The 15,863-nt window shown below is 43.9% G+C and overlaps 1 protein-coding gene across 12 annotated transcripts in view; it reads left to right on the top strand.

The window, feature by feature from the left end:
* The window catches only part of LOC110490935 (receptor-type tyrosine-protein phosphatase mu), a 296,571-nt gene that overhangs the window by 98,999 nt on the left and 181,709 nt on the right, over positions 1-15,863 (top strand). For all 12 annotated transcript variants that reach the window (XM_090199474.1, XM_036943993.2, XM_090199471.1 and 9 more), the window contains exons 4-6: positions 770-848; positions 2,722-2,837; positions 10,374-10,548. In XM_090199474.1, coding sequence (XP_090055600.1) covers positions 770-848; positions 2,722-2,837; positions 10,374-10,548 — 370 coding nt within the window. The remainder of the gene's footprint in view (positions 1-769; positions 849-2,721; positions 2,838-10,373; positions 10,549-15,863) is intronic.

Genomic DNA, 15,863 nt, shown 5'->3' with positions numbered 1-15,863 from the left:
ATGCTCTCTGGAAGCCATGATGATTCAGGGATATAAATGAACCCAGTCATCATAGACCCAGGCCCCATTGTTTGAAATGGAAAGGGTCCATGTAACCCAATCCTTTTCCCCCGCCTCCCTGCATCAGGCCCCATGTTTGAAGCCTGAACGCGTGGGCCCGGGCCCCTTAAACTGTAGCAGCTGCCAGCTTCTCCCTCCTCTAACTAGACGTACAAGGAATGGGAGCACAGGAGCGTTGTCTATGCCTGCGTTCCCATTCTCTACTCTTCTCCTGAAGTGCGCTTGCACATTCCCTGACATGGATTTATTAGCAATGGTGAAAACTCCCTCCAACCGATGCTTACGCCATTTTGCTGGTTTTAAATCAGTGAGTGTTCAAGACAAGTGCACATACAATTTCAAAATTGGGTAGTTTTCCTCTTGTCATGTCAGTTATTGCATACCTTAGAGCTATTTATAACGTTTTTAAGACCATAGATTTTGTTGTAATGTTTGAGTCACTAAAATATCCCATGATTACACATTCGACATGTCTACATGTGTAGAATTGCAAGAAAATGTGCTTTAAAACGGCAACGAGCTTTAAACCTGTTAAATTTACTCTCCACCAACAAGAGTGGTGTGAACAGTTTGTCATGAACAGTACTTGTTCCCATAGAAATAGAGGAGGGGCGCAGACACAGAGCATTGGGACACATTCTGTTTATGTTTGTGCCAACTGCCAACCTCTTTACCCACTTCTCTTTCTCTCCTTTCCTCCCCTCTGCAGATTGTCTTTGAGGCGGTGAGCACAGGACAAAGAGGTCTACTAGCCATCAAGGATGTCACACTGCAAGGCCATCAGTGCAGTAAGTCTCGCTCCTCCCCCCCCCCCCACCCACACACACACAGTGAATGTGCTATGTAGCACCCATCCCTTGCGTGTCTCATAAGTCACCCACTACCACTGGGTTGTCACTCTTCAGGCCCCCCCCCCATCTCCCTCTTCTCACATGTTATTGCTGTCACCTACCGACCCATGTCTGTGCTACATAGCGAACTCAATATACAGTATATTCCTGGGCAACATATTTACAGTCCTGTGACACGAACTAAGCTACAATATACTACACAAGCCTTCATATTAAATATGTCCTTTGAATCGAAGGCAAGAGGACTAGATGGCGGGGAGCTTCTTGTGTCCTTGCCCTCCTCTCCAGGAAAGACTCCGGTTCCACAATCCTCCCCCAGATTTGTGAAATTCCATGAGGAAGCTAGGCTAATTGCCTCGGATAGAACGGACAAATCTGCTTCGCCATGTAGCCAGGCATGGAGGAACACCACTCCACAAAGAATGTGTGATGATTGCAAGTGCGTAGTACAGCACACACATTATGTTGACTAAAGGTATAAACACGCATGAACCACTCACATTTTTCGTCGTCACATTTCACTTCTGTTTAGTCGTTTTACTAACAACGTCACTAGCCTAGACTCGTGTGTGTGTGTGTGTGTGTGTGTGACTTTCCAACGGCTCTCGACAGATTAAGTGTCAACAAAGAGGGGGACTTAGGCTCTTCAAAGTTTGGCCTCGGTCCACATTTCTTTTCCAGGTGAAGCAAGGCAATACCATTAGCCCTCAACTCCAAAGACTGGGGGAGTGCTGAGCTGGGAGATATCAGGGCCACCGCGTTACTTCACAAGAGTTGTTTTAATTGCCTACCGCAGAGTTACACGGCGCGCACTCTAGTGTACCTCGTCTCAGATATCAGAATCAAGGTCGTCGCCCACCACGGCCCGCGTGCCTCGAACACAGAGACAAGGGGGAACTAATTAAAAACGAATTTCCATAATTTCATTAGCATGGACTTTCATCCGTGCGTTAGTGAGGTAGTGATCCCACCTACCATTATGTATTTAGATTGACCCAGATTCCCCAGCCAAGTCAGATTTGTTGTTAGTTCAACCGGCAAACTATTAAGGAGTAAGGAGACAACCCACCCTATGCACACACCATATCAACAAGTTTACATAGAAGTGTGTTTTTGATAGTGGTCAAAATGCAGGGAACTCTGAACACTGAACAGTGGCCAGAAAAAATAGTTTATGGCTCTGTTTTGATTTGCAACCTGACCCCTAAACCCTTTTCCTCCCCTCCTCCCCCTTTTGCTTTATCCCTGTTATTGCTGCGTTGGTGAAAACTTTCTTCCAATATCCTTGAACTCTAGAGAGTCGAAAGGTTTATACTTTCCCCGGCTAAAATATTTTCACCACAGCTTGCCTCCTGACCTTTCACCTCTGTAATATCCTAATTGAAAACGCTGTCCCCGACACTCCTCCTGGGAAGAAGGTAAAAAGAAAAAGTGTAAGGATCCATTTTGTGATTGGATCTCGGCAGATTTCTCCCCCGAGTGGCTCAAGAGATCAGACCAAGGTTAGGCCAACGCCAATGGAGAATAAATGTGATTTGTTTTTGGTAGGATTGAAAGATAATTGGCCGTATTAGTATGAGTTGAGGCAGATTCCGTATACGTGCTCAGTTTACTGGAAAAATTGAGAAATGGGGAATTCGGGAGAAAAACCACCACAATTTCCCATTAATCTCAATAAGAATGAACCCGTTAGACTCGAAGGAAATTCAACTGAAAGTGGATGAGACTACAATACATGCAAGTACTGTATTTAGCATGCTTAATATGGTTTTGGTTATTGTATACATCTCTCTCTCTTCCTCTCTTTTAGTGAGCACCCCCCACTTTCTCCATATCAAAGGTGTGGAGGTCAACGCCAGGCAGACTGCCACGTTCCAGTGCACCGTTAACGGTCGACCACAAGACAGCCATAACCTCTGGTTACAGGTGAGTCCATTTTGACCTTAACATTGCATAGAGTGTTAATATTAAAATAAGACTACAGTGTATTTTCTGACTATTAGACAACAGTTGCCTGCCCAGCTGACCCATACAAACTACACCTAAACTATATTGAAACTAATTTCACACACATAATGATAATAATAGATGTGGCCTAAAGACTAGATTAAATTGACAATGGTCTGATGGGTGACAATATTATGTAATAGAGCATGAAGAGACTGAAGTCCAGCACAGGGTGCATTGACAAAGGAATGGAGCTTACCAAATGGCACTTTTCCCATATCCTACAGAGCTCCAGGCAGGCCAGACATTTTGATTGGGGGGATGGCAAGTACAAATTACTGTGCAACTGTATTGTAATTTTCCATTAAGACAAATTGTTGAAAAGTATTTGTATAATTTTGTTGCAATGTTTTCATAAACGATGTCCTATATTGTTTGGCAATATATAAAAAACATCCTCATGTTGATGTCGGTCACATTACTGCTAACTAATGTGAGCTAGTTATACTGCACGTACTGTGCAGATCCAAAATAATCCTAATGGTGGCAGCCTAAACCACAAATTAATGTTTTACATGAAATAATGTTGTAGTTAGGTGCAATATAGCAGGATTGGGATTTTAGGCTACCATCCTTTTGGATTATGTTGGAACTGCGTAAACTCGCAGTAGTCGGCTTGTATTATAACAAGCCGACTTGCAGAAAATATGTACTAACGCTGACATCAAACACGCTTGAAAATCATGATTTCATAATATTTGTGGTAATAAATCACAGATTCCAAGGTCAATTAGCTACAGGACCATCTGTCTACCTAATTAATTACACCAAAACAAATACACCCGCTCCAACACCCCTGTAGTAACAACACTTCACAATCTTACACACATGTACAGACCAGCATACAATCCTTTCTCTAACTAAATATTCACAGTGTTTGCGAGTTTTATTACACAGTACTAGGATGTTAGTCCATCCATAACGATTAGAAATGAAACAAAATAAAACTGTAGGTGCAAACCTGTCCGACTTCTCTTTCCCCAGAGTGTTAGTATGTATATCTTTGTCAATTGTCATGATGCATTCTATCTTGGGTCATTGGGCTCCTAAGCCAGGTGTGTAGACATCTTAATGCACGAGTGGAAAGATCTCTCACAGCTGCTAACTGGGATGGTCAGCGCCGCCTGTATGATTTGATTGCCTTCAGTGATGGGAACATATTAGGGTCTAACAGTTTATACACACAGGACATGTCAGAAGTGGCGTCTTTCCTTTTTTAAAGAGGTCATGTTTAGCAGGAATATGCTATGTTTTTCTTGTGTGGGCCTCCCCTCTCTCTGTTCTCCTGTGTTCTCTCACTGTCCTGTCTGCTCCTCTCTTGCTCCCATCTCTCCATTACTGTCTGAATTTCTGCTTTCCTGGATCTCCTATATTATTACAGAGACGCTATAATATCAGTACCGTAGCAATATGAAATATTCTGAACAGACAAAGGCACACAAAAGCAATATACGCGCGCGCACACAATGAACAACAGGCAAATAATGTTTACCTGAATTGAGCTAAATGTCAAGTCTGGGAGAATTTCTGTTCCTTAATGATATTAGCAGTTCACTCAATCTTAAACCTGATTTAACATTCAACTGTCTTACCCTTCACTAACCCCAATACCTGCATTCTCTCTGTCGCTTTAGCAACAAAATCGACATGCGTGCAACCATGGGGCAAAACAGATGCGGTTGACAATTGTTGACAACATGTAAGCTATATTTCGTCTCCAATGTTTATTGAAAATAAACACATTTGCACAACAAATGTATAACTCCGCTATCCATCGTTATTTGTTGGTTAGCTAGCTAGCTAGCAAGCAAATTCTAGCCCTATTTGCATTGACATTAAATCAGTCAAAACACCTCAAAACAACACATGCTGAAACAAGCCACTTCCGATTCCCCATGGCAGTGTCATTCTGGCTGGCCATCCAGAATCACAACAGGCTGACTTCTGCCCCTTGGAAGTGCGCACGTCAGCCAACCCATCTATGTAGTTAGATGCTAAATAATTGTGGTGTAAACACACACACAAAATCCATTAACTTATTCCTGCAAATACAACTGTCTCTGTGTTTGCTGAGCTGCATCTCTCGCCCTCTTTCTCAAGAAGAAATTCCGAATGTACATCTTCTGTTAAATTGGAAAAAATGTTAACTCCGCTATCCAACTTGGTTTTTATAACAAATAGCTAGCCAATTGAGCTAACGTTACCAAAAGTAAAATCATTTTAGGCGAAAGCTGGTGACGTCAATGAGCTATACCCTACCAGAAAGAGCAGATTCCAAGGTTTCTAATGAATTACTTAGGAATTACTTTTTCCTAGAAGTGGCTCTGTGCACTTTCCTACTGGCTACTGGTGGCAATCAGCAATAGCCATTTGGGGAAAATATCCTTTATTTTCTTCTGTTATATTCTTACTGTAAAATAAGTGTGTTGACTGTGGTAGGGCAGGGCCTGTGATGTGACTGCATGGCCCAGCCATAGATAGCCTTGGCTACTAAGCACAGATAAATAAAACTCAAAACAGGCTATTCTGTTCTTTTGAAATAAATTGTATTTAATCATGTATTTTATGATCTTCCTAAACAAAATATGAATGGATTTCTTTGTGATTGTGTAAATTAACACTAGAAGGCATATTGACAAAAAACGCTGCAATTTTAAAGAAATGTCCCCCTGTCCTTGACTTTTCCTAAAGTCTATACACTGAGTCTACCAAACATTAGGAACACCTTCCTGATATTGAGATGCAACCCAGGCTGTATCATATCCGCCTCTGATTGAGAGTCCCATAGGGTGGCGCACAATTGGCCCAGCGTCATCCGGGTTTGGCCGGGTTAGGCCGTCATTGTTCTTAACTGACTTGCCTAGTTAAATAAAATAAAAATGTCTCAAGGCTTAATCATTGTCTCCTGTCTCCTCCCCTTCATCTACAGTGACAATAGCTTTCACCTGGAATCACCTGGTCAGTCTGTCATGGAAAGAGCTGTTTTTTGAATGGTTTTCCCCATTACCCCTCCTCCCGACAGTAGGGCCTGCTCCGCTCCTTCTCCCGATTAGTTAGGTACCATTCCCAGTTGATGGTCACCCTGATAATTGCCTCGAAACTGAACCTAAACTATATCAACATTCATTTCACACGTATAACAGATGAAATAAATGAAGTATAGTATGATGGGGAGAATGGGTGAGTTGATGAGCGAGGGGAAGTGAACAATGCATAATTACACTGAACTCAAATATGAATGCAACATGTAAAGTGGTCCCATGTTTCATGAGCTGAAATAAAATATCCCAGAAATGTTGTGCACACATTTTACATCCATGTTAGTGAGCATTTTAGCCTTTGTCAAGATAATCCATCCACCTGACGGGTGTGGCAAATCAAGAAGCTGATTAAACAGCATTTTCATTACACGTGTGTACTTTGTGCAGGGGACAGTAAAAGGCCACTCTGAAAAGTGCAATAGAATACAGTATATACATATGAAATGAGTAAAGCAGTATGTAAACATTATTAAAGTGACTAGTCTTCCATTACTAGTGGCCAATGATTCCATGTCTATGTATATAGGGCAGCAGCCTCTAAGGTGCAAGGTTGAGTAACCGGGTGGTAGCCGGCTAGTGATGGCTATTTAACGGTCTGAAGGCCTTGAGATAAAAACTGTTTTTCAGTCTCTCGGTCCCAGCTTTGATGAACCTGTACTGACATCGCCTTCTGGATGATAGCGGGATGAACAGGCCGTGGCTCGGGTGGTTGATGTCTTTGATGTTTTTGGCCTTCCTGTGACATCTGGTGCCGTAGGTGTCCGGGAGGGCAGGCATGCGTTGGGCAGACCGCACCACCCTCTGGAGTGCCCTGTGATTGCGGGCGGTGCAGTTGCCGTACCAGGCGGTGATACACGGTGATTGTGCACCTGTAAAAGCTTCTGAGGGTCTTGGGGCCAAGCCACATTTCTTCAGCATCCCGAGGTTGAAGAGGCGCTGTTGCAACTTCTTCACCACACTGTCTGTATCGGTGGACCATTTCAGATCGTCAGTGATGTGTACGCCGATGAACTTTAAGCTTTCCACCATCTCCACTACTGTCCCGTCAATGTGGATAGGGGCGTGCTCCCTCTGCTGTTTTCTGAAGTCCACAATCAGCTCCTTTGTTTTGTTGACGTCAAGGGAGAGGTGTCGTCTGCAAACTTGATGAAATTGTTGCACGTTGCGTTTTTATATTTCTGTTCAGTATATGTGATCACCAATTGTGAATGAAGAACAGGACGGACCTTTCTATTGTATTCATCTATTCTTATTATAATCTCAAAACGGTGAATACCTATATCAGTCCAGTGAATCCAAGCAGTCTTATTAGTCTACTCTAGGCCTACTTGGAGTAGTGTGAGCGTGCATAATTTACAATGGCAAGAGCAAGACGAATGGATGCACATGCTGCATTGCGTTGCTACAAGATCGGAGTGAAAGCGACTCAGATGACAGCGGAAAAATGGATCATGACATCGCTGATTATTATTCTGGTTCATGCTGATCGACCTTCCATATCTGGGAAGGGATCCATATCGGGCAGCAGGTGAGCGATGCTCGGATAATGTAGTGATGAGGCTTGTGGAACCTTACATTGGCAAGGGGAGAAATGTCACCATGCTGCATCAACGGGGACACAACAAAGAGAGAACCGGCGACTATTACGCACTACAACCGGACATAGGTATGTCAACATTACATACTATGCATCGCCGTAGGTAAACTTCTGCAATGCTGTTCTGTATCACACGTTTGTTTTTCCTATGGGAATATAATCCTAACCTGTTCTATTCCATAGGTCGGCGTGGACGGCACGGCTGTACTCTGTGAAAGGAGGAACTCTCCGCTGGCCTGTTGCTGTGTTCTACAACATGCTTGACTTGGCTGCTATCAACATACACATGTTGTTCAAGTCGTGTATGAACAACACCATGAGCAGGACAGACTTCATAATGAGTCTGGCACACCGGCTACGTGAGAAACATGAGTGCCAAGGCCGCAGCAAAGGTTCCACTTGAGCCAAATTGTGCACAGCTCTCGGTAAGGAGAAACTGCCAGGGGGGCAGATGCACTTGCAACAAAACCTACAACTCCAGTTTCAGCTACAAGCGACTTATTTGTCGTGTTGAAAGCAAGTGAAGGTGTCAAATATTTTTGGTGACTGTTAGGACAAGCTATACCTGCTAAATTGGATCCAACCGCTGCTTGAAGTCGCACACCATATTGTAAGCACGAGCGAGGCCACAAATGTGTCCAATAGCTGACAATAGACTATTTTTGACCGGTGTCATATCGACACTTATATTCATCATAATGCCATTGTGTATTTTGAGCTGATTTTCACTATTCACAAGCATGCTTGACACTTATACTTAAGTAATAAGACCTGAGGAGGTGTGGTATATGGCCAATATACCACAGCTAAGGGCTGTTCTTAGGCACGACGCAACGCTACCTGGACACAGCCCTTAGCCGTGGTATATTGGCCATATATCACAATCCTTATTGCTATTGTAAACTGGTTACGTAAATACTGGAAAACTGGAAAATTAAATGTTTTGTCATACGCATGGTATACGGTCTGATATACCATGGCTTTCAGCCAATCAGAATTCAGGGCTTGAACCACCCAGTTTATAATGATGTTTAGGCTACTGATATTTTCTTCATTGACCGTCACGTCTTGTTGGTTTGGATCATTTTGATTTGTTTTGTTTTATAAAAATATGCTTTTACTGCATTCCAACACACATGGTTTTTGTTTCATAGTTTGTAACAAAGGCACTCCACAAATAAAATGTATTTTACTCTTGAAATTCTGTGTTTTAGTGGTTTTTAGTTTTTACACAGGGCTATAAGCCTACAGTAAAATAAACAAATAAATGTTTTGTTCAAATATTTACATTTTGTATTCTAATCTTACAATCATAAACACAACCAAATGACTTGGGCACAAAGGGGTGTCCAATGAGGCCAGGCTTAAAATTATTTATTAAGACTGGTGGTTATTGGTAATCGTTGAGGCCCGGCTAGTCTACTGTTAAATATGCATATGGTCATTTTGACTGTCATGGAACTTTGAGGATGAAATGCTCAGAACGTGTTTGTCTTGTGATAATTATCTCAAAGTACTGCTAAAATACACTTACAGTATTTAGGAAAAGTCAGGCTCAGGTTGGTTCAAGGTTTAAATTGAGATGACAACGGTCAGAATGACCATCATGGAGGTTCAAGTGTTAAACAGTCCAGTTGTGGTCCTTTTAGATCCTAAGTGTCACCATGTTGCAGTCACATGAAGGCTACATGGAACTGCCGTTACCGGACTCCCTGTCATCTGCATATCAGTGTGTTGTACAGAGGTTGACGGTGTGTGAGTTAGTCGTTCCTCTTACCGAATGCCTTTTAATCCTCGTTAACGGAGGAGATGAAACACTAGCATTAAGTGAAATCCCCCGGGTGACATTAATGAAGAAATATTCCTGAAAACAAATGGCCCCAATCTGGCGTGTGTGTGGGTGCTGTCCGTGTGTGTGTGGTGACAGCTGTGGGGGATCCGGGGCTGTGTGTGTGCAGAGAGAAGAACAAACAGATCAGCTCTCGCTGACAGGATCCTCTGTCCCTCTCTCTCCAAACAGACCAGGAGACGAACATGAACACACACACACACACACACACACACACACACACACACACACACACACACACACACACACACCACTTGTGGCATTGCCCTAAGCTGTGTTTGACCCCCCCCCTTCAAGTTTCATGCGTCACATGAAAACAACAGGAGGATATCTCCTCTTCACATGAAGACCCAGTGCTCTGTTTTGTGGGTGTTCCTCTCCCATCTGAATTCTTTGACCGTTAACAGTTCAGTTTGACCTCTCTGACCGTCTGCAACAATGCGTTCCCCTTTACCCAGTAGGACTAGACTAGCGTTGCTTGCCAGGCAGCTTCGTACACCTCTCCCATACATAAACACACCAGCTGTATGGAAACCTGCTGGTTAGCACAGGGAGAATGGCAGCGGTGGTGTTAGACCCCGTAGCCCGCAGGCGCTCTTCACTCGGCCTCAGCACTAGTGTTTACAGTATGCTGTGTGTGGAGATTTGAAATCACTACAATCTACAGTACAATCTATTGTACTCTAGTCGACACCATGCTGGCAGTGTTGAGTTCCTAAACAAAGTTTGACCAGAGTCACTGCAGAAGACACATTTTGTCATCCGTCAAATGAGGGGAACCATTTTGGATGGGTGATGTTTTTGACACATCATTCCTAATGTGTATTTACACGTGTGTCACTGTATATTTCCCAACCAGGGCATTGCAGAGAGACACAATATTTGTCACAGAGGGGAACCAGTTTAGATGTGGGGGTGTCACAACACTAGTGATGTACCGGTTTGTTTGCTGTATATTTTCCTACCAGGGTATCGGAGGGAGACAGGCCCCGATGAGAGAGACCAGGCCGGTGAACTCCCGCCGCTACATCGCCACGTTCGACGTGGAGAACACCACCAAGGGAGACTCGGGCCGCTACCGCTGCATCGTCCACTCAGACAAGGGCGTGGGCGTGTCCAGTTACGCCGACCTGACGGTCAAACGTAAGTCACGTTCTGTTTGTACCTCGCAAAAGACTGGTTATGTTTCTTCAAAATTCACCCCAATTTAAGATGATAGCCAAAGAGTTATATGAAATGTATTTCTCTCTGTGATGATTTCCTCTAATCCTGACTGGCTAGATGGAGACCTGTCAATCACTCTCAAATAGCCTCTGTGTTTGTCCATCAGCACGTTGCCACGGCAGCAGACTCCCTGACGGTCTCAGAGGAGAAGTGTATAGCTCACAGCTGTGTGTGTGTGTGTGTGTGTGTGTGTGTGTGTGTGTGTGTGTGTGTGTGTGTGTGTGTGTGTGTGTGTGTGTGTGTGTGTGTGTGTGTGTGTGTGTGCGCGCGCATATACGTGTACTACTGTAAAATGGTTATATATCAGACCTGTCAATGCAGATGAGGCCTGGCGTGTTGGAGTGTGCCATAGTAAATCTCCCTCCACTAGGTTGTGTGGAGGAACGATGCATGATGGCTGCCTCCTCCACCATGTCAAATTATGCATCATCATTTAAACGCCATTACCAAAGACGCCCATCCTTCTTACCTAATTGGGATGTATTAGAACAGCTACAACCAATTCCCTCTTATTCCCTTTATTAGTTTAAATTGAGTCGTCGACATTTTTCAACCCAGCAGTTTGTCCCCCTCTCCTAAATGAAATATTAGATCAGTGAAATTGTACATTTTTATGCATTTGCCATCGCCGACTCGCTCCAGGGTCCTTTTTCCCCACCCGTTTTTTTTCATCCAATTACTGGTGTTTTGTCTAGCGAAGACTTGTGGAGGCTGTGTCAGGGGAGCGCTACCCAGCTCTGCTCTATCTCAGAGTTGGAGTTAGTGACCTTACCGCCATGGGCCCGTATTCACACAGTCTCGGAGTAAGAGTGCTGATCTCGGATCAGTTTTTTAGATCATAATGAATAAGATTATATGGAGAGGAGGGCATGATCCTAGATCAGCCCGCCTACTCTGAGACGCTTCTTGAATACGGGCCCTGATCTAGCCGAGGACCCAGGAACAGTCTTCAACCCTGCTCTGGGCTTACAGGACTGAGCCTGCGGGTTAACAAGGCTGACCTTGGGACTGTGGAGGGCTGGGGTTGTAAATCATTAACATTGGGGCCTTCCAGGTCCCAGGGGGAACCATTACTCTACCACTACTGCCAGTTAGAGGCCATTGTATACATTTTATTTTACCAGTTAAGTTGACTGAGAACACATTCTTGTTTACAACAATGACCTGGGGAGTAGTTACAGGGGAGAGAAGGGGGATGAATGAGCCAGTATATTATCAAATCAAATCAAATTTATTTATATAGCCCTTCGTACATCAGCTGATATCTCAAAGTGCTGTACAGAAACCCAGCCTAAAACCCCAAACAGCAAGCAATGCAGGTGTAGAAGCACGGTGGCTAGGAAAAACTCCCTAGAAAGGCCAAAACCTAGGAAGAAACCTAGAGAGGAACCAGGCTATGTGGGGTGGCCAGTCCTCTTCTGGCTGTGCCGGGTGGAGATTATAACAGAACATGGCCAAGATGTTCAAATGTTCATAAATGACCAGCATGGTTGAATAATAATAAGGCAGAACAGTTGAAACTGGAGCAGCAGCACGGCCAGGTGGACTGGGGACAGTAAGGAGTCATCATGTCAGGTAGTCCTGAGGCATTGTCCTAGGGCTCAGGTCCTCCGAGAGAGAGAAAGAAAGAGAGAAAGAGAGAATTAGAGAGAGCACACTTAAATTCACACAGGACACCGAATAGGACAGGAGAAGTACTCCAGATATAACAAACTGACCCTAGCCCCCCAACACAAACTACTGCAGCATAAATACTGGAGGCTGAGACAGGAGGGGTCAGGAGACACTGTGGCCCCATCCGAGGACACCCCCGGACAGGGCCAAACAGGAAGGATATAACCCCACCCACTTTGCCAAAGCACAGCCCCCACACCACTAGAGGGATATCTTCAACCACCATCCTTACCATGACCACATCAGTGAATCAACCCACTCAGGTGACGCACCCCCTCCAGGGTCGGCATGAGAGAGCCCCAGTAAGCCAGTGACTCAGCCCCTGTAATAGGGTTAGAGGCAGAGAATCCCAGTGGAAAGAGGGGAACCGGCCAGGCAGAGACAGCAAGGGCGGTTCGTTGCTCCAGAGCCTTTCCGTTCACCTTCCCACTCCTGGGCCAGACTACACTCAATCATATGACCCACTGAAGAGATGAGTCTTCAGTAGAGACTTAAAGGTTGAGACCGAGTTTGCGTCTCTGACATGGGTAGGCAGACCGTTCCATAAAAATGGAGCTCTTATAGGAGAAAGCCCTGCCTCCAGCTGTTTGCTTAGAAATTCTAGGGACAATTAGGAGGCCTGCGTCTTGTGACCGTAGCGTACGTGTAGGTATGTACGGCAGGACCAAATCAGAGAGATAGGTAGGAGCAAGCCCATGTAATGCTTTGTAGGTTAGCAGTAAAACCTTGAAATCAGCCCTTGCTTTGACAGGATGATCTATCAGGCTATATGATCCACCTGGTATCATACCTACTGCCAGTTAGCCAGTATATGATCTGACAGGTTATATGATCCACCTGGTATCATACCTACTGCCAGTTAGCCAGTATATGATCTGACAGGTTACATGATCCACCTGTTATCATACCTACTGCCAGTTAGCCAGTATATGATCTGACAGGCTATATTATCCACCTATTATCATACCTACTGCCAGTTAGCCAGTATATGATCTGACAGGCTATATGATCCACCTGTTATCATACCTACTGCCAGTTAGCCAGTATATGATCTGACAGGCTATATTATCCACCTGGTATCATACCTACTGCCAGTTAGCCAGTATATGATCTGACAGGCTATATTATCCACCTGGTATCATACCTACTGCCAGTTAGCCAGTATATGATCTGACAGGCTATATTATCCACCTGGTATCATACCTACTGCCAGTTAGCCAGTATATGATCTGACAGGCTATATTATCCACCTGGTATCATACCTACTGCCAGTTAGCCAGTATATGATCTGACAGGCTATATGATCCACCTGTTATCATACCTACTGCCAGTTAGCCAGTATATGATCTGACAGGCTATATTATCCACCTATTATCATACCTACTGCCAGTTAGCCAGTATATGATCTGACAGGCTATATTATCCACCTATTATCATACCTACTGCCAGTTAGCCAGTATATGATCTGACAGGCTATATTATCCACCTGGTATCATACCTACTGCCAGTTAGCCAGTATATGATCTAACAGGCTATATTATCCACCTGGTATCATACCTACTGCCAGTTAGCCAGTATATGATCTGACAGGCTATATGATCCACCTGTTATCATACCTACTGCCAGTTAGCCAGTATATGATCTGACAGGCTATATTATCCACCTGGTATGATACCTACTGCCAGTTAGCCAGTATATGATCTGACAGGTTATATGATCCACCTGTTATCATACCTACTGCCAGTTAGCCAGTATATGATCTGACAGGCTATATTATCCACCTGTTATCATACCTACTGCCAGTTAGCCAGTATATGATCTGACAGGCTATATTGTCCACCTGGTATCATACCTACTGCCAGTTAGCCAGTATATGATCTGACAGGCTATATTATCCACCTATTATCATACCTACTGCCAGTTAGCCAGTATATGATCTGACAGGTTACATGATCCACCTGTTATCATACCTACTGCCAGTTAGCCAGTATATGATCTGACAGGTTATATGATCCACCTGTTATCATACCTACTGCCAGTTAGCCAGTATATGATCTGACAGGTTACATGATCCACCTGTTATCATACCTACTGCCAGTTAGCCAGTATATGATCTGACAGGCTATATTATCCACCTGGTATCATACCTACTGCCAGTTAGCCAGTATATGATCTGACAGGCTATATTATCCACCTGGTATCATACCTACTGCCAGTTAGCCAGTATATGATCTGACAGGTTACATGATCCACCTGTTATCATACCTACTGCCAGTTAGCCAGTATATGATCTGACAGGCTATATTATCCACCTGTTATCATACCTACTGCCAGTTAGCCAGTATATGATCTGACAGGCTATATTATCCACCTGGTATCATACCTACTGCCAGTTAGCCAGTATATGATCTGACAGGTTACATGATCCACCTGTTATCATACCTACTGCCAGTTAGCCAGTATATGATCTGACAGGTTATATGATCCACCTGTTATCATACCTACTGCCAGTTAGCCAGTATATGATCTGACAGGCTATATTATCCACCTATTATCATACCTACTGCCAGTTAGCCAGTATATGATCTGACAGGTTACATGATCCACCTGTTATCATACCTACTGCCAGTTAGCCAGTATATGATCTGACAGGCTATATTATCCACCTGGTATCATACCTACTGCCAGTTAGCCAGTATATGATCTGACAGGCTATATTATCCACCTATTATCATACCTACTGCCAGTTAGCCAGTATATGATCTGACAGGTTACATGATCCACCTGTTATCATACCTACTGCCAGTTAGCCAGTATATGATCTGACAGGCTATATTATCCACCTATTATCATACCTACTGCCAGTTAGCCAGTATATGATCTGACAGGCTATATTATCCACCTATTATCATACCTACTGCCAGTTAGCCAGTATATGATCTGACAGGTTACATGATCCACCTATTATCATACCTACTGCCAGTTAGCCAGTATATGATCTGACAGGTTACATGATCCACCTGTTATCATACCTACTGCCAGTTAGCCAGTATATGATCTGACAGGCTATATTATCCACCTATTATCATACCTACTGCCAGTTAGCCAGTATATGATCTGACAGGTTACATGATCCACCTGGTATCATACCTACTGCCAGTTAGCCAGTATATGATCTGACAGGTTATATGATCCACCTGTTATCATACCTACTGCCAGTTAGCCAGTATATGATCTGACAGGTTATATGATCCACCTGTTATCATACCTACTGCCAGTTAGCCAGTATATGATCTGACAGGCTATATTATCCACCTGGTATCATACCTACTGCCAGTTAGCCAGTATATGATCTGACAGGCTATATTATCCACCTGGTATCATACCTACTGCCAGTTAGCCAGTATATGATCTGACAGGCTATATGATCCACCTGTTATCATACCTACTGCCAGTTAGCCAGTATATGATCTGACAGGCTATATGATCCACCTGTTATCATACCTACTGCCAGTTAGCCAGTATATGATCTGACAGGCTATATGATCCACCTGTTATCA

Source organism: Oncorhynchus mykiss, chromosome 15, assembly GCF_057628025.1.
Source record: "Oncorhynchus mykiss isolate SJ-2025 chromosome 15, ASM5762802v1, whole genome shotgun sequence".
Taxonomy (NCBI): Eukaryota; Metazoa; Chordata; class Actinopteri; order Salmoniformes; family Salmonidae; genus Oncorhynchus; species Oncorhynchus mykiss.
The sequence above is the reverse complement of the archived record's forward strand: the minus strand, read 5'-3'. Positions and strand labels throughout refer to the sequence as shown.